This window comes from Atractosteus spatula, chromosome 5, assembly GCF_055471065.1.
Source record: "Atractosteus spatula isolate fAtrSpa1 chromosome 5, fAtrSpa1.hap1, whole genome shotgun sequence".
In the NCBI taxonomy this organism is placed as follows: domain Eukaryota; kingdom Metazoa; phylum Chordata; class Actinopteri; order Semionotiformes; family Lepisosteidae; genus Atractosteus; species Atractosteus spatula.
This window is the reverse complement of record NC_142710.1, coordinates 40,455,732-40,481,796: the sequence shown is the minus strand read 5'-3', so window position 1 is coordinate 40,481,796 and position 26,065 is coordinate 40,455,732. Positions and strand designations below refer to the sequence as shown.

Sequence of the window (26,065 nt, the reverse complement as noted above, 5' to 3'; positions counted from 1 at the left end):
AGAAGTATGCAATAAACAAGAACATTCAGAAACCAGAGACTGGGATTGTGTAACTTGCCAAAAGCCAGTCTTCCACTTTTTGTATTACATGGAATTTTCTGGCTAGAATGTGCTGCATTGTAGGGTCAGTTTGTTGTCTTGTTTTTTTTTTTCAGTTTTAGTAAGTAAAAACTTTGAGGCTGGGTTTTAGTGAACAGAACAGAAGATGACCTGTGCGAATGAACTCTTCCTGTGCTCCCCTACTATTAGTTTTTCACACCTGGCACCATCCTGCTTCATACACATCAATTGTTTGAAGAAGTGAATCCCATCTGCAGTTTTGCAACTTTTTGAGGCAGTGTATTTGTATAAATTTTTTAGTAACAAAAAACATGTTGAACTTGGCTGGATGGGACACAGCTTTTTGTCATTAACCAGAATGTATTAAGTCTTACATTTCTTAGCTCTTTCGTGTATTATGCTAGGCAATATTCTTTTCCTATGCCTACTGTACATGAACACCATATTCTGTAATGTTGATGATGTCTAGTGGCTAAAAAATCACGTTTTCACTTTGTTATAGTGTGTTTGTGTACTGTATATGTGTGTATGTAAAGGGACCTGGTCAGTATAACAGTATAATATATAAGGAAAGTGTAAGTGTCATACTTGGGTCAGACAAGATGGAGTCTGTCTTCGGCAGAAACTGGTCACAACGCACTCCTTGGTATCCCTCTTTACACCTGTGAGAGAAAGACAAGGAGAAGAGGTGTTTACAACCTCAAGGTCACTTGATATAGTAGTAGCATGGTAGTACATAGTTTACTATACATTATATAAAGAGGGAAAGGCAGTTCTTAGACAGCCATATTCTGTTGGTAACCAATATGAAGACATCTCATCTTTTGACCTAAAAAGACAGTAAGGCAAGAAAGACAGGAAGACACAGCGTGGCCAATGATGAGAGAGTATAGTATTTGACGCAGATTGTGCAAACTCAAAATGAAATGTACTGTATTTAGGACATTAGAATTAATATCCTTACACTTATGAACAGTGCCATGATCTTTTAATGAACCAATAGTCAGGACCTTCATTCAATGTAAATGGTGGCTCCTCCTACTGTAAAGTAAAATATTACCTACAGTAAGGAAAGGCATTCTGTATCACGATAGACATCCCTCTTCTTAAGGGTGCTCTGACCCTTTCATATTTTAGTTGATTTTGTGCTCCTGTTTTGTCTTCTTATTTAAACCTGGTGCTCTCACTATTCCCGGCTCAGCATTGGGAGATGGACACCCGGGATCCCGCCTACCAGCAGGTCTAGGAGAGACCTGACAGCATAGGCTTTATCACGGCGTCCTGACCATCTGGGTCCGGGACTCGGAGCACCTGGCCTCATTACCTTTGGTTACGGATCATGTTCCAGATTTTAACTTTTGGACTGCGCCCCGGATTCCTCCCTTTGGACTGTCTGGACCCGTTTGCCCTTGCCACACTCCCCAAGCACCAGATCACCATCATCACGCCCCCCTGTCTGTCTACCCGTCTAATCCTGCTGTACCTTCCCCGGATGTCTTTCTCCACTTACTGTACTTCCGGATTATACCGTCTGCATAGGGTCCTGAACTATGCTTCGCAGGAGCCTTACATTCTGTATGTGTGGATAGAGTAAATTATAAAAATCATTTACTGTGCTCCAATGCCCTACTAGTAATTAAATGAATAATGAAATAAGCAGCCTGGACAGGGTGATAATATAATACAAAACCAATCATAAAATAAAGCAGACACAAATACTGTTGTGTTAGCTTGGCCTTGTTCATCATCATACAGGGCCTGATGTGGACATTCATGCAGAAGACTATTAATTTGTGGATGCAGACATTTTAATGAAGTACAATTCTTCTACTATATAACTGGGAGACTTGCTAATTTTGGAATAGATTGGAGTAGAAGAGATCTCTGTGCATTTTATGCACAGGAATGGAGGCCCAGAAAAGGAAAAAATTAAAGATGAGGTAGGTAAATAGGGTTGGTTTGAGAGTCAGGAGTTTGTCAGTGCATGCATACTGTCATACAGTTAAAGAACACTTGGCATCTGCCATTGGACAAAAAGCCCCAAACCATGCCTGAAGACTCATGCTTAGGTTAGTGCTCAAATGGTGTGTACAACGGTGTACAATGGTGTTGCTTGCACCACCTGCTTGGCCTTAAACACTGAAATGTATTTGAAATAAGCAGAGAGTGCTACTAATCAATAGCCTTATACATAGATAACATAAACATGAAAAATCATACCACAAAACTAACAGCAAGTAGAAATCAAAGCGCACACAAACATAACTGAACAGTGACTACTCGCTTACTCTCTATCTACAGTACATGCATTAAAGATCTGCAAAAACCAGTAATGGTGGTTAGAGGCTAGTTACGCACATCTCTCAGGCTCTAGGTTCAATTCTAAACTGGGATGCCATGTGTTTGGAGTTTGCCTGTTCTCCCCATGTTCACATGGGTTTTAACAAGTAATATTCTTTTTCAAATCTGTCTAAAGAGCACAATCTTTTTTAGAAACAGAAATCCAAACTTATGTTTCTAAATGAGTACCATTCATGCCAGATTTATAGTAGATGCTCTGATAGAATGTTAATGTGACAACTCCATGGAAGCAATTATATCATTATGGGAGATTTTCCTTGATCATCTTGCAGTACCTGTTGCACATATTCATGTAGAATGCAGATGCTCATACTGTACAATAAGGAAAAATTGTACACTTGCAATGTATGTGTGGATAATCATCATGAAGTGTCTTACTTGTGTGGATAATGTGTCTAGTGTATGAAGGGATGTGGAACTTACTGAATTTCAGCAACAGGTGCTACAGTATATATGAAAGAACCACTACAATGAATCTTATCTCTTATATAATTCCAACTATTTGACTTCTCTAAGAATTACAGTGACACATCTTGAAGCATACAAAACAAATATACTGTAGGTTTCTCCTACACACTGTGTGGGTTATCTGGTTTTGGAAACAAGAATTCACAACTGTAAGTGAAAACGTTTATTGAAAGAGATTGTATTTCCCTTGCTGTCTGGAATCTCTCCAATCAGTTAGCGGGTTCCAGACAGCTGATTTAAAAGCTCAAGCATATGACACATAGAGTGTTTAAATATATATCTGTCATGTAACAAATCAGGCTAAAATTACCATAAAATTAATATGCATAACTCTGAGCAATAATGTTAGAGAAGAAGTTTTAGGTAGTTGAGTTTACAGTTACTTGCAGTTTTAATTATGTGGAACTTTATAAAAGGAGAGCAATATTATAATTAAACCTACTGCAATATTAGTGGTAGATGCTTGGAGGGTAGAACAGTCTCTTTTCTGATACTTTAGCCCAGCAATGGTTTTGACTTGATCTCTTACCCCTGACTCATTATTGACTGCTACAGAAGTGGCCTTGCTGACACTCACAAGAATGGCTGTTTTCTTAATGTTTGCTGGGATGGAACCAATAAATCTGAGGCTATTTTTGCCTGTGGCAACCTGTCAGTTACAAAGGGTCACTCAGGTAGTGGGACCTCTTCAGAGTCGGGTCAGGGATTGATTGTTAAACAGTTGTCACATACAGTATGTTTGTGTTCTTCTACCTTGCTTTTCAGTGTTGTTCTGCACAAATTGCAGCGCCCTCTGGTAAGAATCATGATTATTCATTTTTACTGATTTTGGTTTTGCTGCTGTGCTTGCTCTGGCACACCTGCACCAGAAAACGCATTAGTCAGGGAAGAGTGATTGGAATGTATATAATTTTCAAAGGTGGTAGAAGGTATGGAGTGCTTCATGGTTTTTAATTAGTACTGAAGTTGTTAATTAGAAAGAACAAAAGCATGGAGCTGGAGAGAATCCATCCTTTCCAAAGAAAAACTGTACACACTTCTTAAAAAGTATGGGAAATGATCATTTCCAAGAAGCTGGTTTTATTAGCTCTGTACAACCGATGAACAATTCATTGTTTATTGCGTTTATTTTTTATTAACTTATTAGCTCTCTTGCTGTGTTATCTTGTCACATGACTTCAGAGCATTGACGTTGTTTTCTACATATGTTTTCTCCACAATAAAAAGAAATAAGTCATTATTGATTATTTGTACCATCGCAGGTTTCCTTTGAGTCAATTGCTTATTTCCAGATAAAAAGAAGAAAAGATCCACAAAGCATGGATGTTAAAATGCCCCATTCACAAATGTAAGAAAAGCAAAAAAATAGAAAAAAGAGACCAAATATGGCTTAGAAGGACAGCAAGTAATTTACTCATTGCAAATGACCTATTGAATAACTTTTGTCTATGAACTAATGTGTAGTAGTAGTGTCTGAAAGGTGGTATATAAGAAGAGATTGATTGATTGATTGATTGATTGATTGATTGAAACTAGAGGAGAGATGGGAAAAAAATTCCAGTATGCTGCCCTGCATTGACTGGAATGTGTTGTCATAAGGATTAGTGATTTATACATACTGTATGCATCAAATTAATTAACTTATTTGGAGAAATTAAGGAGAAAGGTAGTGCTCCTGTAGCATCAATAGCAATATTGTTTTAAAAGCTTATTAAATAAATACTAGTTCAAACAGGCACTGCTGAGGCACTAGTGAGACATTATTTGGATGGTTGGGTATTTCACACTTTGTACTACAAAAAACATTGTGGCTTTTGTTCAATCTTACAAAAGAGCAGCAAATCTAATCTGAGGTGAGGGGTGTTAGCTCAGAGTAAAGGCATTAATCTTATTACTGGAAAAAATACCAGCAAGAGAGATGGGAGGAAGCTTTCAATATAATTAAAGACCTGAGTAAACTATCTGCAGTACAGTGCCCACAATGTAGAAAGTCAATATATGGTTAAGTTAATACAATTTTGTCATTACAGTATATGGTAATTTTTATAATATGAGCAGACAACTTGTTAATGTTTGATTGAGAAGTCTTTATTAATTAAACTACAAAACTTTAGTATTTAACCTCCTTAGACCTTTACTTCCCAGTACCTTTTTTTGATAGACTTTGGACCTAGAAAATTAAGCTCTTAAAATGTGTTAAATGACAGAAAACAGTCCCTAATCAAAATTCATTTTCTCTTTCTTTCAGAGAAATGCTTCTCAGTGACTTCATTTTGAAGAAAATTAGAAAGAGAAGATAAAAATAAGAAAAATATTACATTTCTGGATATTACAACCTAGCACTGCAGCTGAATACGTTTCTGTTTGTGGCCAGCTTTCACAAATTATACTTTAATGTGTTAAACAAAATGCCACCAGCTTGGTATATAAGAATATGGCTGCTTTAAGGCTGTACACTATCAGAGTACTTCCAAACGCAACTTTTTATTTTGTTCTTAATGCCAGTAAAAATATTTTTTTACAATGCAGCCTTATCATAGCAGTAAGAGGATTTCAAATATGACCTGACAGAAGAGAGGTCTTGTCTTTCAACTACGCGTCCAGACGTATGTGGATTTCCACACAGTTTTGAGATGTTTCCTTCTGTGATGAAGGGCTTTTGCACACCCTCATCACATGACTTTTGCTGCCTTTACACCATGGCAACATGCATAATTGGAAAATAGACTAAAGACAGGAAGGACACAGATGTAGAAAGCAGGGATTTCTGGAGTAACCCTGTGACCAACAGGACATTGAAAAGGACTGATGATGATTTAATTACACAGTTTTCCTTCTAATTAAACTTTGAAAAAATTTCAAAGTTTTTTTTTTGCTGTAGTTCAAAAACTGTTTTGCAAATTGGTAAAGTAACTGGAACCATTTTTAAAAAATTGTCAGAACAGAACAAGGGAAAAAAGACGCTTTTGGCAGGAATACTTTTAGAATGTACTGTACAGTAACTCATTTTTTACTAAGAAAAAGTAAACTGGAGAAAATGTTCTGCTAGTTTGAAAATTTGAGTAAAATACTGTACGAGGAATGGACAATTCTTTTAAACTTTGTAGATGTTAGATATTACATTGGATACAAACAATATGATTATTAACTGGTTAAAGAGTTTCCCATAGACCCCTAGTCATCAAGACCCCAAGCATACATCTAGCAGTATTGTATCTGATAACAGACAAGAAAATTCCTTTGTGATGAACTGCCATGCTAGTAGCTCTGCAATACTCATGATATACTACAGTATATGAAAATAGGGTGTTTTGGTTTTCATATATCAACATATAAAAAAGTAAAAGAAAAAAACATTAAAAAGTTACTTAAGCTGTACCTGTAGTTCAGGACAGTATTTTTTTCAAAGACTGTTACTACTGTAACTCTCAGAAGCTTTGCAGACCTGTTACTAAAGAGAAGGATTTGACCGTTACAAAAAGTAACTAACTTTTTCTTAATCTCAGTTCAGTTTATTGTCATATGCACAAGTGCAATACAATGCTTATTTGCATGTTTGCTCCAATACAAAGACATTAAGGAAACATAAAAAAACATAAACACAGACAAGCAGCAACAACAAGTTAAATAACTTAAAAAAAACATCAGTGTGAGCCAGTGGTAGGGGCAGAGTTCAGTAATCTGACAGCTTGTAAGAAGAAACTGTAATGCCTTCCAGTCAAACAACGAGCTGCTGCCAAACCACAATGTAATATCACACATGAGCACACTCTCAATACCGCACCTGTAAAATGTTGTAAGGAAAGTTGAAGATAGACCAATTTTTTCAACTGTCTGAGGAAGTAAAGGCTCTGTTGTGCCTTCTTTGTACTGTAGCTCCCATTACATGCTGGGACCATGTTAAATCATTAGTAATAAGGGTAACCAGGAACTTGAAGCTGCTAACTATCTCTACAGCAACACCATTGATGTGGATAGGAGTATGGTCCCCACCCTGCTTTCTAAAATCGATGACCAGCTCTTTCGTTTTGCTGACATTGAGGGAGAGATTATTTTCAATGCACCACTCCACCAATTTCCTGACCTCATCCCTATAGGCTGTCTCATCATTAGCAGTGATTCTGCCAAAAATGGTAGTGTCATCAGCATATTTGTGGATGGAGTTGAAGCTGTGTCTGGCCACACAGTCGTGGGTAAACAATAGCTAGGTAATCTTTTGTTAGGTAATCTAGCTACGTTGCAGTGCACAGTTTGTCATTCTGAAAAATTCAGAAAAATCTAGCACAGGATCCATTTATAAGATTAATCTTCTTAAACTCTGGTTACTTATTAGTTGATTTAGGCTACATTATCAGTAATATATCAAGGCTTACTGAGAAAGTAGTGACTCACACTGTAGTGAATAAAACTCAGGAATTACTACAGTACCTCACTTACTAACTCATATAATTCCTAAAGCAGTGTTCTTTCTCAAGTTTTTAAGTACTACATTTGTTATATCCAGAGCAGTGTCAGAGGTATCTGGGAAGTCTGTTTTATTGGAAGGAGTCAGCATGCCATGTCTTGCAGGGCTTAATTTATCTTGTTCAGTTCCTGACACCAAAGAAGGTAGAAAATTCTTCAGATTGATTCTACTATGCTCTTTCTAATGAATTGTCTTGCTCATGGCAAGGTAGCATCAGGGCAATAAGTTTTATTTCTTTAAAGCTTTTCCATTTTAGGCTCATGTAGTTATTTATCTAACTATTCTATTTTAATTGTTGTGAAATCTGGAAAACCAATTGTTTATATCCTTCTATAAATATCTAGATTAAATGCAATATTGATATCAGTAATAGTTACAGTATGTAATATGTTGCATGCAGTATATATATATACTGTATATATTCCCACAATAATTGGGTTTATTCATTAATGACTGGAAGTAATGAAAAGTTTATATTTATGGAATTGTTAATATACTTTAAATGTTTGTATTGTTGAAATTCACAGCTAGAAACAATTATGTTAAATGTAATATCACATTGTAATGTACTTATTTGTTGTTCTATGGATGGTGATTTAATCTAATAGTGTTTGTAACCAATAGTGGAAGGCTATTTTTAATGAACTTTTTATTGATCTAGCTACCATGCAGGGAAGTGACATTGCTTTTAAATTTTCAGAGAAATGTAGCACAGACTTTGTTTATGGGGCTGGATTGCTTAAACTCTGCTTACGGACTGGTTGATTTGGGTGATTATCAGTAATATATCAAGACTACCTTGGCAGCCATAAGTGAAAAAAAATATCTAAGATTTTGAAATCTTCTTAATCTCCATTAGTTGTCATTTTTAACAGCCTCTAGCTGAACCAGAGATATAGCATTGTGATCTCTAAAGATAAGTTGGTTATCTTCACACTTGTCACCTCTTCCTTATTTACCATGGGTATTCATTATTTTGAATAATGACACCACTTCTAGTCATCATCATGGACAGGTTTTTTTTCCTGTGTTCTCAAATTCCATTCCTGAAATGACATTTTTTCTCAGTAACTTCATTGTCAACATGTATTATTCAAACATCATCACAAAAAAAATCATACCATCGACTTATTCGAGAGATTCCGGAAGATAAAATATCCTGTTGGGGCCAATTTTGGAATTTGGTGGTGTTAACTGCGAGAATCTGTGATATTTTTCAGATATTGAAAGGTTATTAGTGATAAGTGAGCTCCACTCTAAAAGGAAAATGTAATTTGAAAAAATTTCTTACTGCAAATCTTCAAATGTAAAATGAACAGTTCTCAAAATCCCACCACCCTCCTGCCAAGACAAACAACTTTTAGTAATAAGATCCAAACCCAGGGACATGGGGGTGTAGTGGTTAGCATTGCTGCCTCATAGTGTTGAGGTCCTAGGTTTCATTCTGGACCTGGGTGTTATCTGTGTAAAGTTCTCCCCCTGTTCACATTGGTTTCCTTTAGGCACTCTGGTTTCCTCCCTCAGTCCAAAGACATACTAGAAGGTTAATTAGCTCCTGGGAAAACTGGCCCTGGTGTGAGTGTGTGCATGGCTGTGTGTCTATGTCTGCCCTCTGATGGACTGGGGTTCCATCCAGATTGTATACAGCCTTGTGCCTGTTGTTTACCATGATATTCTCCGGTAAACCTTTACTGCAGTGATTCCCAGTCCTGGTCCCAGTGACCCACACACCTGTTGGTTTCTGTCCCAGCCGAACTCCCAGTTACACAATCAAACCCTTTATTGACTTAATAGCAATAAAATGAGATTGAACGGTTTGTTCCCAGGTCTTATACATGTTGAAGCTTTAACTGTTGTATTTTGTAAATTAAATAAAATGGCATCCAAAACTTGTGTCTAGAAAAACAAAATGCAAATATAACATTGAAACAGCTTCTTGGATCAAACAAGGTTTCAATTATCTGATTAAGGTACAGTAGGTTAGAATGAAAATCAGCAGGTGGTTGGGTCGCCAGGGCCAGGATGAGGAACCACTACTGTACTGGATAAAGCAGTTGGAAAATGGATGGATGGATCTAATTACAATGGAGTGGCGGGCGGGCAGCAGTGATATATTAGTTTTAGGTGACCTGCCACTAAAGGTCATTAAGACCTCAATCACTTGTGAATAGATTCACATGTGGTGAATTAGGGAATTAATTTGCTATTTGATGAATGTTGAGAATCACACTCTCACACAGATTTTAGTTAGGTTTATGTGGGTATATAAAGGGTAGCTGGGGGTGGGGTGTTTCTTTTGTGTGTTGTAGACATTTGTGTGAATAACTGCTCATTGTGCTACAGTATGTTTTCCTTTCCTCTGTGGGTTGTCCATATGCTCATGAGCCACCAGTGGGGAGATAGGCCAGTCACTAATGGTTTGGACTCCTGGATGATAGTCCTTTACTAAATCAGCACGGAAATTTTCTTCAAAAAAATGCAAAGAGCTTGATCTTTTGAGCAGATTTTCACCTTGTCAGACTTTTAAACACTGCGGAACAGCTGGATAGTCCTGGGCATTCCTTTGGGCCCAAAGTATAAATGGTTTGCTAGAAAACAAAAGCTGAGTAAATGGTGATAGTTGGGGCACATCCTGGATGCAAAGAGCAAATGGTATGGCAGCTCTCCCCAAGGATGTTATAGCAGTCCCCTGTCTATTATTGTTTTAAGGTTGGTGTGTTAACATTTCACATTTCAAGAAAACAAACCTGGAGCTTAATTCTTTCCAGCATTATAGGCCTATTCTTCCCCAAAGCAAAAGTAAGAAACTATCAACTATACAGCATCCTTACATCAAATTATATTTGTGAAAAAATTGTCTGCTTTTCACCTTTCTCATAGCACTGAAACAACTTCAAAGTGAAGGGGAACTTCAGTCATTGACAATGCTGCTATGCTTGTCCTTCTAAATCTATGTGCAGCCTTTGACACTGAATATTTGATCGGACATCAAATTAATCATACTGAACAAACAGATCCTGGTACACTCATAAATGATTTATCACAGGTTTATGGGGAGACCTGCAAAGCTCCATGGCTTCCCCCAAGTCCCTTATACAGTACATGCTCCCACTAGGAGACAACTAGAAACAATGTACATTTTTACTGTAATGCTGATTACCTATAAAAGCCATAAACTACAATCGTCCTTCTTTGCTGACATCAAAAATGGGATGATTCCTAATTCTGTCATGTTAAATTCACAAATGTGAGATTTTATTATGAGGAAAGAAGACCTGTACTCTTATCTATACTTAATGTAGTTGGCTATAGGCACAATCCCAAAGCCTCACTATTTAATTTGGGTATAATCCTTGATCAAGAAGTTTTGTTTGATTCTCATGTAAAACATCTCTTGACTAGCTTTTTCTTCATTCTAGAATTATTTACAAAATATAGACATTTCTTTCAACACAGGACACAGAAAATTGATATACTGTATGTGATACCTCCAGACTAGGTTTTTGTAATGGCCTGTTGTCTGGTATTGACCATTTGCATATACCATCTAGACTTCAACTCATTCACAGTTCTGTAGACAAGCATATTACTCTAGTTTTAGCAGTGGCTCTCAGTTCGTTATAGGACAGCTTATAATATCAAACAATATACCCATCAAACAGAGCTTTACCCATCATAAAAATTCTATATGATATTTTGCACCTTTATGGATTTCCCTATGGGAAAGGAAGGAATCTATAAGACCTTGTGGCCCAAATTCAAACATTTGGTTAACTGAAATCTTCAAGATTTGTGTTTGTAGTTGGACTCTATGCCATGTTTAAATTCTGAGTGATTTGCACTGATCTGGTGTCTGTTTGGATTGTTCTACGCTTGCAAGATAACTATCACAGCAAACTACAGCTTCCTAAAAAGGCTTTCTAGGGAAAAGACGTGAAGACATGAACAGGTGTTGCCCAGTGCTCTGAGACTCTCTTGTGAAAAAGACTGTACAACACTGATAAAACGTGCATGCCTTTTACATACTAAATGTTCTAAATGAGTACAGAATAGAAAACAACAGTTTAAGATCAGAATAAAAGGACTACTGAAAACACTTTCAGGTTAAAATTCAAAAGGAACACTCCTAAACAGAGTAAAGATGCAATATTACTCCATATTCATGTGCTTGTTTCTGTGCTATTTTGAGACTGGCATGGTTGCATTATTTCAGCGCTACATCTGCTCATTTTAACCAGACTGGACTCAGACTCGGATGTCAAGTTGCCTCAATGATGAACTACTTGTTTCAAGGACCTACCAAGAATAATGTATAATATAATCTACTGTGAGCAGCACAGTGGTAATCATTGCTGCCTTGCATCACTGGGGCCTTGGGCTCAATTCTGGAGCCTGGTATGTGTTTATGTATGTCTATATAGAATTTTTATGATGGGTAAAGCTCTGTTTGATGGGTATATTGTTTGATAAATCTACTGGTGGTAGATTTCAGGAGGAAAAAGGTCAAACCTACTCCTGTCTACATCCATGGGAGTGGCGTGGAGATGGTGGACTCGTACAAGTACCTGGGAGTGCACATCGACGATAGACTGGAATGGTCTAAGAACACCGAGGCCATCTATAAGAAGGGACAGAGCCGACTCTACTTCTTGAGGAGGCTCAGGTCCTTCAATGTGTGTAGTAAGATGCTACACATGTTCTATCAGTCGGTGGTAGCGAGTGCCATTTTCTACGCAGTGGTGTGCTGGGGCTCGGGGATTAGAGCAGTAGATTCCAAAAGGCTGAACAAGCTCATCAGGAGAGCAAGCTCTGTCATTGGGTCTGACCTGGACTCCTTGGAGGTAGTGGCTGAGAGGAGAATGATGTCCAAACTAGAGGCCATCATGGACAACTTCTCCCATCCCCTCTATGACAGGCTTGCAGGAATGAAGAGCACGTACAGCAATAGACTGATTCATCCACGGTGCAACAGGGAGCGCTACAGGAGGTCATTCTTGCCGTCTGCCATAAGACTGTACAACGCATCCACCTTGCGTCTTGGCAGAGGCAACATCGACAGTGACCTGTATCTGGATTAAACGCATCTACACATCTACTGCTACATCTGTTCTCTTCTTCTTCTTTTTCTTTTTCTTTTTCCCGTTTACAACCACTTTCTGTGCAATATATGCCAGGGACCTGTGCAATACATTTATATTTATATCTACAGTTACATCTATATTTATATCCATATGTGTGATATGAGTGTGATATGATTTTCTGTGTACTGTTCTGTTCTAGTTTGTTCTTGTGCGTCTGGACTGTGAGTAACTCTTGTATTGTATTGTATGTATTGTACTATTATTATATAATTCGTTACATTGTGGCTGTGTTGTGTGTGTTAAGCTGCTGTTGCACTGCAATTTCCCTCACGGGATCAATAAAGTATCTATCTATCTATCTATCTATCTATCTATCTATCTATCTATCTATCTATCTATCTATCTATCTATCTACAGTATGTGTCCTATGACAGGCATCCTGGGTATGTCCCGCCTTCGGCTCCAGCTCCCCCTCAACCCTGTATCGGATAAAGTGGTTAGGAAATGAATAGATGGATATTCTATCATTTATACAGTACATATTGTACTGTAGTAAAAGACAAAGGTTTCTTGTTGTGGGTCTTTGAAACAATTAGCAAGAAAATAAATTGGAAGGGCAGGACCTTCAACTTTTGTAAAGCATTTATAATAATAAAGGCTTCAACTTTGTCTCAACACAATGTCAAAGACAGTGTCTGCAGTTGCACTCCCCTGCAACTAATAAACCTTGGACATGTAGCTGACACAAGAAATCCTAGCTACTGGAACTAAATTCTGGATGAAATGTGCCCAGTGAGCCGTGTGTCCATACTCACACTGGTAGTCTCATAAAAAAGTAAATCTGTCACCAAATGTGAAACTGTGGATCGGTAAGAGAAAACTTCAAGTAGAGCACCATTAAGCAGCAACACTTAAATAATCCAAACGCTTTCTCAACTCTTTTCAGGATTTCAGCACTAGGGCCGTTATCTTCACAGTGAAAATCTGTTATTACATATTCTTTTGCTTAAAAAAGCTCTGATTCATCCTTTTAACAATATCTGGTCTGCCTTCAGTCTTCTTTAACATGTGGGTTGCAGAGAGGAGGTGATATTTGACTTCCCTGACAGTCTCTTCTGAGGGGGAGTTCTGGTCGTCTCCTTCTTTCATGTTTTTTTTAACTTCTACAAACTTAAAAAGACACACATACTGTAAAATGCAAACAAATCCCATATTCAGCCCAATGGGTGACAAAATGAGTAGTAAAGCAAGTGCTGTTATCAGATTCAGACGATCTCAGAGAATATGCAGACAGAATCAAATCAGATTTAGTGGGGTTGGCCAACACAGAGAGTTACACATTTCAGTGTGCAATCTTCTATCATTTATGAGGTACTTCATCCCATAGAAAATCAAATGTCTGGATCACTGGGAAAGATCTTTTCAATGGGATATTACCAGTGGTGTGCTGTCAGCACCTTCTAACCATTCTGAGAAGGGGTGACAAAAAAGAAAAAGAAAAAAAAATCTTCAAGTCATATTGAATAAATAACAATAATTACAGATACTAATGTGCTATACCGCCATTAATACAACCATCCAAAGAAATATTAAACCAATATCACTTATTTTAGTGTCAATAGGATTTACAGTCTGTCAGTGGGTGACTGTCAACTAAATGTGTTGTCTCTGAATGGCACTGACACAGAGAATCTATCTAGCTTTGGCTCTGTGCACAATCTACTGTATGGCTATCCAGAAGGGTCTCGCAATGTAACTGTATTAAGCAGGTGACATTAAAATGTCCAGTCAGATCCTGAATTTGCAGGAATGGGTTTGCTCCAAAGGGCATCAACACCTGCTCCATAGTTTGGAGGCTCAAGTCGGTTCTAGGGATTAGCCTATGCATTTACGCATGTCCAGACTGCCGGTTTTCCCTCTCTTTCACTAGTTAAAATGATGATTGGTGGTATAGCTTGAACTTAAAGGCTTTTTCAAGGCTATCATTCAATGATTAAATTAAGTCCTGGGGTCGACCCTTACTATTAGCCAGATAATGAAAGTGTGGATTATTTTCAAATGTTGCCTAACGAAATATTAACTATGAAATAAAATGCTCATAAGGGTGATTTCTTGTTAAACAATGTAGGCTATTTACAGTAATTATTTAATTGTCATTATTTTAACCATTGAGTCTTGAGGACCCAAAAGTTGCCAGCAGAATGTGAGATAAAAGGGAGTATGCAATTTGGGGCAAAGAGATTGTTTCAAATGTATTTTGAGTCAATGTTGCTATCAGCTGGCGAAATAATGATGTCTGCTGGACTTGAGGTCCACTGCCTCACTGTGGTTTATTTTACACACATAGTTCAAGAAATAAACAAGTGAAACATTTGTAAGCACCACATTTGTTGTATTTGTTTTGGCTGTGGTCCTGAAGTATTGTTTTGTCCTACACTGATGTGGTTCCAGTTTTTCAACAAAGTGAGTATGGTGTGTGAATAGTGTGCGTGTGCACATGCAAAACTTGTTGTGTGTGAATACAGAGTTGGTTAGTTGTGCGGGGGGGTCAGGTTGAGCCAGTAGGAGAAGGGGTGCACTCAAAGCATTTGCCTGTAAGGCAGCCATTTTCTAACTGCTTCATTCAATTCAGGGTCACAGGTGAGACAGAGCCTATTCTGTCACTAGGTAGGGCACACCCCAATTAGAACACCAGTCCATCACAGGCACACAGACAAACACATAAACATGCACACACTCATACCAGGGTCAATTTTCCCAGAAGCCAATTAACATATCAGTATACTTTTGGACTGTGGGAAGAAACCAGAACATCAGAAGCAAACCCATGTGAACTTGGTGAGAACATACAAACTCCACTAAGATAGCACCCCAGGTCTGGTATTAAATCCAAAGCCCCAGTGCTGTGAGGCAGCAATGCTTACCACTGTGCCACTGTGCCACCCACCTATAAGACAACAAGGTATCAATAACTGTATACATTCCTGGTATAGGCTTAGGAGTTGTGATGTAAAACATTTTTATTCCTAAACTTTATCCTAAAAAAGTAGTACTAGGGAAAGACAACATTTGGTTGTCTAGGTGATCTTCTCTTGTTGTCTAAACTAAATTGCTGCCAATCAAATGAGCATCCATACAAAGGGACGGAGGCCAGGAGGCCCAATTTGTCTAGCTGTTTACTCAGAGTTTAATGATCAAAACAATCCCATCAAACCATTCTTGAAGAATCCTCTGTTTTCCTCTGTTAAAAGGACTTGCACTTTTCACAAGTGTCCTCAAGTCCTCATTTGATGCTGCTCTGGTTTTGCACACCACTCTTACTCAAGTGCAGCATTGACGTGTTTTTAAAAAGTTTGCCTTATGTTTTTGCTTGAATGGTTAGTTGGGGAGGGAAGTCATCTAATCAGGACAAATAATAACACTAACAATGGAAGGATTATGCACAATACAATAATAGAGTAAGTAACAATGGAAGAGTGGAATATCATTTAAATGCAAATGACTTAAACTACCTTCTTAAATCATGGCGTTTAGAACAAATAAACTGCAGAGATGCCATTCAATCCAACTTCTTTCTGTTGGCTCTTAAGACCACCTGTGTGTTGGTGGGCAAAAAACAACCTTGCTTGTGTGACCTTCACCAGCCACACAAAGGTAATTCACACAAGATTTTATTTTTCTTTTAAGACCCGGAAATATATAGCCCCAGAGAGAGATAGACACCGGAAGGACAGCAAAGAACCGGAAATGAGAGACAGGACAGAGAGGGAGCGCCCTCCGGCTGCAGAGGGCGTGACACCTGGCTAATGTGACGATTCAGTCTGAGCAATTTGCATGCCATGATCGCTGGATAAAGATAAAAGAAAGAATAAACAGAAATCAGAGTTCAGGCTGAAAGCACCTACTAAACCAAAAGGATAGATCATAGATTTCACAGTTGCATGGTGCTAAAAGTTAGTGAACATCTAGTGACATACCCACTTATACTCTACTAGTTTGACTTGGTAGCGTACGTTGCCTTACTTTCGAATGAAATATTTGAATTGTTCTATAAGGTTTGCAGCTATTAAACACAAGATCCTTCGCTGAGAGTCAGCTTTTAATGTATAAAGTGTTTTGTGGCTTAAAACAGAATTACAATATAGACAATTAAATTGTCACTGAATCCTACAGATCACTGTTCAATATGTGCAACAGGGCCCAGGCAACAGATAAGAAAGATCTACAAAAGTCAATCTCTGCTGCTCTTATGATACAGAGAGGTATAGAATGTGATAATACAGATTTTCCTGATCTTTTATATTTATATTGTAACACGACCTCTTAGAGTGCCAACAGAACCAACCCCAAATAGGCTGTGCCCACTCCAAATAAAAATGGAGTAGACTGAGGTGTTTTCACTTGGGACAAGACTGAATTTTCATTAACCCCGATCACCTGCAGCAGGGGTCTTGCTGTGATTACATATTGTGGTTGTGGTTTTGTCTTAATCTTAATACCCTAAAAGCATATGTAATATGGTTTCTATCCAAATTTTTTTTTCTCATTTTGTCTTTTGGTAATGCCTCGTTAAGTTTGCTCTATTTAAATCATGCAGTTATGTTTTATGGAACCAGGAGCCTTGGAGCTTAAAATGAAATCTTCCAAGAGCAAATAACAGAGTGAGGTTTAGAGCCCCATTTTAAAGACATTTTCCACTCCACTAATATTACACCTGCTTTTGATTTTACAGATATAAAGCAATACACAGATTGGACCTAGAAGCTTCTACAATCAGTTTCTCTGCAGGGAAGTCTCAGATCTCTTACACACAGCGGCCTTTCTGTCTGCCTTCTGGTGCAATAATGCTATGTTTTATCTTTCACATAAACATATTTTCAAATTCTAGTACTTTATGAATATATAGCCTACTAGAAGGCAGCACGTATTATTTAAAAATAACTGTGAAAATACCACTTTTCAACTCAGTATGTATACTACACTTACAGTTTTTAATTCCCACTTATTTTTTTCCAAATAGATATAGTTACTGCTTATGTAAATATAAATGCACAATTCTAATGCATAATGCAATACTGGAGTGCCACATATTGATCCTAAATGCAAAAATAATTTAAAAATCTTCAAACAGTCCAAACAGACATGGCAAAGCATAGGTTCAGAGGAATAAGAAAAGATGAAAAATATACTAAATAATGTGACATCCTTTTAAGAAAGAAAAACCTAAAATGGCTATGCATATACTATAGGAAGACGAACAGATCTTTGAATGTAAAATCATTAAAAGGCTAGAAGTGTACAGCATGAAAGAATATTATATATAAACATGGCATCTAAATTACAAATATTCTTTCTGAGACACAGAGGAATTGAAATTGCTTCAAATCACAGCATGAAGAGCAAAGACCTAATTTCCTATTTCGTTATTTTGCTTTCTGACAGATAAGTAATATTCACTTTAGCCTTCCGAACATATTCACACTTAGTTCACACTCTTAAAAATGAGAAATCCATGCCTCTGCTAGAACTGAATTATACAGTAGCTAGGTCTTCATTTAATAAAAACATAATTGTTTCTCTGAACATGATGAAGAAACAAGATATTTTTTCAGGTCTTGTCTTTCCAGTGTCTTCGTACTGTATAGTAATGAATAAAGGCTCAACACTGAGGAAACAGTGAAACATGAGTCTCAGGGTTATTATTATTCCATAGTTTTTACATGGATACTTAATGTGATGCATGTACTGGATCAGATGCACTGAAAGGTTGCATAAGTACAACATGGTCATACAGTACCCAGTACTTTCAAGGCTGCAACTGTACTTTTCTGAGTTGAGATTAAAGATGGCTTAATTACAACTGTAAAAAGGAAAGAATAACTTCCTTTTTATTGTAGATTAAGGCCTGATCATAAAAACATAATGACGATAATCCCTGCCCTATGACTGATGTTCCATTATGGTTTTAGAGGAAACTACAAAACCAAAAATGCTCTGTCATCACTTGTGACAAATAAGCTAAGGGCAGGCAGGAGCTTATAACATCCCTGCATGGCTATTCTAATTGCCATTTCCCAAAATGTGTGGGTCTGAAACACTCCTATCAACCTGAACAGGTTTTTGTCTGAGAAGGAATAGAGACAAGCAACGGTTTCTCCTCTTTTGCATCAGGGTTGCTGGAAGTCTGCCTTCATGACTCATGCACATGGCTAATTGGAACATGTCTCCACTTTCTGAAATATCAGCTGCCATCACCCAAAACTGCATTCCCTGTTCACAAACTTTTTCTTATAATTGTCTTTCGCATAGACAGTGTAAGACAATCAGTTTTTCTATTATGTAAACATGTTTATACCTGTAGGAATCACTAGTACAGTATATACTGTAGGTATACAGATGTACAGTATGCATATACTGTATATTGCATGTGTACCAGGATCTTGATTCAGCAGAATATGACAAGGATGAATTACACGTAGATGTAATGTCATTCTCACAGAATAATGAAAAAGCACAATCAGCGCAGAACCCAGTGCCTGCTGCTAAAAGGTACCTTCTGTTTGTTTTTTATATGGTGTGGGATTTGATCTGTTAAATTCACAGTGCCTAGCAATTGCCAAGGCATGGTACAACTATCCTGAGGTTAGGCTCAAGAGCACTTTGCAGAATTTCTTGTGAAAAGAAAATCTGTTTACAAGAATAGAAGAAAACAAAAATTTGGTTTCTGTCCAATTTGTTTCAGGCAAAAGCTATTTAAAGATTTTTTGTTGCTGTTTGTTTTATTCAATTTTTTAACATTCAGTGGCTCCCATAGAATATGCAAACTGCAGAATGAACCATTTATTGAAGTGACAAAATCTTAATCATTCTATGAACCCTGTTAGCAGAGGTGTTACAAAACACTGCTATTCAATTGCCTTTGGAGACGGTATCTTTATAATTTCATAAAGGAGAGACGCTAGGCTGCTCATGCTTAGGAAATGATCCTGGAAGACCCTTATGAGAATTAACTCTTTGCCAAAAACTGTTGCATGTTTGGTGAGAAGCACTTACTGAAAACTCATGGAAACATGTGCCAACTCTACACAGATACAGTACTTGCCCAATACTACAGTTGAGCTCAGGATCTCTTAGCTGTGAAGCAGAAATGCTAACACACAAATTGTTTCATGGAGAAGAGAAATAGTAAGGTTTTTAAAAATTGCACAGTGGTGGTAAAAAAAAAAATTGGATCTTAGGGACCTCCCCCATATTTTTTTTATTTTTGAAGGCTGTCGAATACAGTTTATGAATTTTTAGCCAACATTCAGCTCAGCAAAATTTTGATGAAAATAATTAGTCTAATAAACTATTGTATAAAAAACAATCATATTTACAATAGCATTCTACAATGTTCTGAACTTGGAGAACAAACCATTACTTATGAAATATACAGTAGCAGATTTTAAAAGTCAATATAAGTGTAAATCAGGCTTAAATTCTGCAATTTTACAGTAATTCTACACTGTTATAGATACTGTACCTACACTTTTTGGTACATACTGTATGGAAACTAAAGATTAAACTCGACTCAGCTAGGCCTTGATGTAGTCCACCACTCATGGCCAATAAGACAAATTTATTAATATGAAATCTTGTTTTTTATTCACAGACTATCCTCTCTCAGTAGTTATTCATGAAGAGCGGCTCCCCTTCCCAACTGTCTACATTTGCTCTCTTTCTTGCTTTCTGTGTTACATAACCTGGCCTGTACTTTTTCTAAGGAGTATAAAAAATTGTGGGGAACATTTGAATAATCATGAGGTGGAATCATGTGTCTGACACCAAAGTTGTGAGACTTATCACATCTGAGCTAACCATCACCCCACTGTGCTGCACCCTGGAGGCAATGTACAGTATACAAGTATACCAAACAGGAATAGGAGCTTTAATAATGCAAGGAGTTACCACCACAATCCACACGAGGGATTTCAAATTCATGAAAGGCCATAGAGTCTCTTGGTTTTTGTTTATTCAAGCCTTCAAATACTTGTTTAATTAATTGATTGACTGGAATAATACAACATTGAGAAAAAGTTTAATAGCTACTTTACCTTGCATCAAGTATATCTTACAAATAATCAGCTTTAGAAGACCTGAAAAAATAATAAAGATGTCCACTTGAACTAGTAATTAGATCAATTAAAGGCTTAACTTGAAAGAAGAAGTACAAGTGGCTCTCAGGGAACCAGAGTAGTCACCCTGGGCCTATACAGTAAGTAATTTAAAATAAGATTGTGCCTGCCATTGTTAACAACAACATTTTCTAGTCATGTTAAGAGGATATGACACAAGAATGACTCAGCTTAAATTCATCCTGCTTGCCAGCTGTATATTACCCAATCACCTACAAATCTGCACTAACCTGAAGGTAGATTTTTTGGGATTTGCCAGGGAGTTCTTGTTCCCACTCTGTAGGAACGTACCAATTGGATTGAAATATATGATTTATGTTGAAGTGAACCTTTTTATTTAATTATTATGTAAGTCGGTGTGTAGGGGTAGGGGTGAAGGGGTGTAACCCCAGTGTCCTGGCCAAATTTCCCATTGGCCCTTACCAATCATGCCTCCTAATAATCCCCATCTATGAATTGGCTTCATTACTCTGCTCTCCTCCCCACTGATAGCTGGTGTGTGGTGAGCATTCTGGCGCACTATGGCTGCCATCGCATCATCCAAGAGGGGCTGCACATTGGTGGTGGTGGAGGGGAGTCCCCATTACCTGTAAAGCGCTTTGAGTAGAGTGTCAAGAAAAGCGCTATATAAGTGTAAGCAATTATTATTATTATTATTATTATTAAGTCTTTTTTAACATTTCTTTTGCTACTGCTACAGTAGTTGCTACTTCCTGAAAATGTAGATTAAATTTTATGCAAGTGTCCAGACTGTTTAGACATTATAAAACAGGAAGAGCTGAGAACCTGAAATAGAATCCAGTACCTCATCCAGTACCTCATAAGGAGTTTTCCTTTAAAAGTACTCCATACTTCCTTCATTTATACTAATCCCTAACCCAAGATTTCTAGATATTTTATCAGGATATTCTGTTAGAAAATCTCAAAGAAACATATTACATGCCCCGCTAATATCTCCTGAGGCTACTGCAGAAAATCTAACATGGTTGTTAAATGAAATATTTTTTTGTCTAAAACCATATTAATTTTTATAAACACTATCTAGTTATCTATATAATTTAACCCAAGAAAAAAACATTTATAATTTTACTTCCATACAGTAGATGTAACAGGAGTAAGATTGATTTGATTTGCATTTTCCTGGCTCAGTTTTGCCCTACTTTTGTGTGCATGACACATTTGGAACATTCCAAATTGCTGTGTACAAAGATATTATTTTATTGAAATACATAAGACATTCAACACTTTTTCATCTCTATTTAAAAATAGTTGCCCAGCCCAAGACTGACATCATGACAGATTGTGGTATGACTGTTGCAAAAGCTGGATCTCATTTTTCACTTTTGCTTTGTTCGATAACTTTAATATAAGAAACCACAACATTTTCAAGAAACGTGCACTTGTGAGTTAACAACAGCAAATGTGATGTGTGAACACATATAGTGGCAGGTAGAGAAGATTCAGCAATGTTAATCACGATGATGAGGATGCTAAATCCAGCATCACAAAGAAGCCATAGCTCCAGGACAAGAGAGGTGGAATACATTTTGGAAATGGTTCTCAGGAATTCCAATACTAATAATTCCTTAAACTTATATAGTGCTTTTCTGAACACTTCACTCAAAGCGCTTTACAGGTAATGGGGACTCCCCTCCACCACCACCAATGTGCAGCCCCACCTGGATGATGCAACAATAGCCATAGTACACACACATTAGCTATCAGTGAGGAGAACAAAGTATTGAAGTCAATTCATAGATGGGGACTATTTGGAGGCCATGACTGGTAAAGGCCAATGGGAAATTTGGCCTGGACACCAGGGTAACACCCCTACTCTTTTTCAAGCAACGCCCTGGGTGTCAGGAACTCTTTTTTATGTCTCATATGAAGGACAGCACCTTTTTACAGTATAGTGTCCCCGGGGCACTGAGGCATTAGGACCCACACAGACTGCATGTCTATGAGCGCCCCCTGCTGGCCCATCTAATATCTCTTCTAGCAGCAGCCTTAGATTTCCCAGGAGGTCTCCCATCCCAGGTACTCTCCAGGCTCACACCTGTTGAGCTTCAGTGGGATGCCAGTTGTGAGTTGAAGGGTGATTTGGCTGCTGGCTAAAAATGCAGCATTGAGGTTACCAGAGTATTCAAGGTTCTTCCACCCTCCATTACTAGATTCCGCAAGTTATAATCTAATCAATGTAGCTGCCCCTACAGATCTAACTTAAGGAATAAAAATCACAGCTACAGTTGGTGACGTCTAAGTACAGGAAAAGAGTTTTGAATCCCTGTTCTTTGCCTTGAGTTTTTTATGCAGGTAGGAAAAACATCATGTTATGTGTCAAGGTGCACCTGCTATAACAGCATTATCTAATTGTCTGTCTTCTTAAGTCAGTCTGGCTGATGCATAATCAAAATTGTTAGCTAGTGAAGGAGAATCCTGGTCAAGGTGTACATACAACTGAAACATCTCACTAGATAACAGACAGCAAAATCAGGGACATCCAACTAGAACACGTCAGAGGAGACGAGATGTCTGGCAACCCTGAGAAGCAGAATTTAGCAGAAACAGAGAAAGAGGAGAAGAAGGACTGTGTACAGTGAGTTTTAGCATCTCCAACTCTTGGATTCCCAGCAGAACAGAAGCGTGTTCGATATTTTGACACTAAAAGGACTAAATGATGGAAAACGTTTTCATTTTTTTGGAATGACTTTTTTTAATTAAGTTTCCTTTATTAAAATCCATCAGCTGAAGTTTGTTTCTATGGATGCATTGTGTGTAGAGACCAAAGGTTTGACATAAATCAAGGGATTACCTGTAGAAGCTTCTTTATTTCCTCAAAATAGCTCTAATATTTCCCAGACAGAGACTTACCAATATAAATGCAATCTAGTATAAAGGGCTGGATGTACTATGTTAGGCTCTAGAAATCAATCTAATTGTAAAAAAAAAATAGTTTGAAAATCTTAGTTCATTAATTTTGTGTAATAAAGTACACAAATACTTTTAAAATACAGTAGGTAGATCACTTTTCAGGTCATAAAAGCTCATGGGGGGAACAGGTGCCACCATTTTTCACAACCATCCGACACTGGAGGTGGTCAACATCACCCCCAGAAGGATTAACCCATGGTACTAATTTGGAAAGCAGACTAAATGAACCTGAGAGCTGTCTGGAAGGAATTAGAGCAGGCTACATCACTTACCTGGGATTGAACCCCAGACCTTCTGATCAAGAACTAGACACCCTTGCTGTCTGAGCTACCATGGCTCCTTAGAATACTGTATGAGCTACTTAATTTTATACCACACAATTACTCACAAAGTAACAGCTTAGGAGCTGCGGTGCTGCTATCAGTGGTAGTCCCAGTACAAGGTTAAACGTTTAACCACTTTTTATTGCTTTGGCTTCATCACGGACTACAGAAACAGGTAAAAATAACATTCATACCCACACACATAAGTTGTTATATCACCAGATTTAAACCCAGTTAAACCCATGTTGTATGAGATGTATAGATAAACAAGTCTTCAGCATACCTGAGGTTTGTGTACAAAACCTCTACCATCTATAGTATACTGTGTTGGCGCATAAGCTATTTTTTACTCATCATTTATCCTTCCTTTCTTAAATGTACCACATGGCCCATACCACATTACATTTTTGCTATCATCTCACTGAAATGTGTTTTTGAGTGATGAAAGATTCACTATTAAACCTATTTTCATCCCATCTACAATTTTGAATATAGAATCACTTTGGTATCTTATCACTTAACATTCCTTTTACAGTCTCTAAATCATTTTGACTTATGAAAGGCATGCACCTTCCAGAATCCTGCATTTTAATGAGTGTTTTACCTTACTCGGTAGATTGTGGAAACTTTTCTCTCTTAATAGTAAGTGCTGTCAAAAGAGGTGAAAATGACTACGTCACAAATTGTTCCTCATAAATTCTACAGTTCAGAGGTTCTTTTTTAAAGGACAGCATATTCAGAGAAAAGAAAATCTGTATTATTACAGTACATTTGTAAAAGGCAAAATGTCACAATCAATAATGCATCAGTTTGCTGGGGAGAAACACCATCAGAATGTTGCGTACAATTTTATTGACATTGTTGCAGGAATATTGTACAGTACAAAGCTGTGATTCATATTTTTCTTAAGAGCTTAAATGCTAAAACACAAAGATTATAGACCTCTTCATGAATTAAGTCTTTATAGAAAATGCAGAGAATCTCACAAAAAAAAGACTTGCACAGAAATTATTTTATATCATACAGCAAAGCCAAAATAATTTTCATCTTGAACCTTGGTTGTGTTTGCACATTTCCACAGAGCTGTGGACAACACGTTTTTGGCAACTGTTACAGTAATTAGCCGGAGGTAGCAGGTTTAAGCAGTTTCTTACAAAGCCAAGAAATCAAAAAGTTGAGGACATGGGACCACCTTGCAATCTATTGCTACAGTAGGTACCTCACAGTTCAGGAAAAGGGGCTTATAGAAAAACTAGTTCATCTTATTTATCACAGCTCTCCCTGCTGTGAGGGAGTAAGAGGGAAAAGATGGAAAATTGCAAATCATACAAAATCAATTTATTGCTAATGAAGTCTGCATAAGCAGGTGGCAGAAAAGAGTCACTGGAGTTCCGCTTAAAGGCCTCAAGAGTCAAACCTAGTATCTTCTCCAGGAATTTTACATCGACTTTTGAAAGTAAAAGACTCCAGAAATGGTGTACGATTCCACTCACTTTTCCCAATACTACATATTGTGAAGAAAGTGTTTACATGCAGTTTGTGAAAGCTGCTGCATTCCAAAACATAGAATGAGATCTTGAGAAACTAAAAGAAATGAGGGACCTGAGCTGAAAAATACAAGATTAAGCCAGAGAAATACTGTAGCTCCCCAAAAGTAAACACTTACAGTAGATAGTCCAATAATAGCTTTTGCTCCCAAGTCAACTACACTCTAAAAATTCTGGGACTATATTGTTTTTCAAGGTGCCTCTTATTTGAGATACAATGTACTGTACTGTAACAGGCCAAACAGAGTGAGAGGTACTAAACTAAGGGCTGTTTGGAGGTTGGGTGAGGCTGGGGCAAGTATTTAGAAAAAAGTAATTAACCCACAGACTGTGAGATAAAAACTCTGACCTTTTGTGCTCAAAGGAGCACTTTATGACTAGCATAAAGAACAAGGGAGTGTCCATCAAAACAAAGCATCCACTGAATTAGAACAGAGCCTCAGTGGGCCAACTACTGCTTGCAGTTGTCCTATTCCTGTTGCTTACATTCAGTACATGTTAGCTAGAGAAGTGAACTCACTACACAGATCTTTAGATTACTGTCCTGCTATTTGGAGATGGGGAGTGACAAAAACTTTCAACAACAAGGGTTGTTAATAAATTTTGCATAGTATTCTGCTCACTCTTTAGAGAAACAACACAGGTAATCCATAAA

At 37.5% G+C, this 26,065-nt stretch overlaps 1 protein-coding gene across 1 annotated transcript in view; it reads right to left on the bottom strand.

The window, feature by feature from the left end:
* Positions 1-26,065, bottom strand: part of nrg3a (neuregulin 3a) — a 427,029-nt gene that overhangs the window by 99,184 nt on the left and 301,780 nt on the right. The window contains exon 3 of the mRNA XM_088917327.1: positions 649-722. Within this exon, the coding sequence (XP_088773453.1) occupies positions 649-722 (74 nt within the window). The remainder of the gene's footprint in view (positions 1-648; positions 723-26,065) is intronic.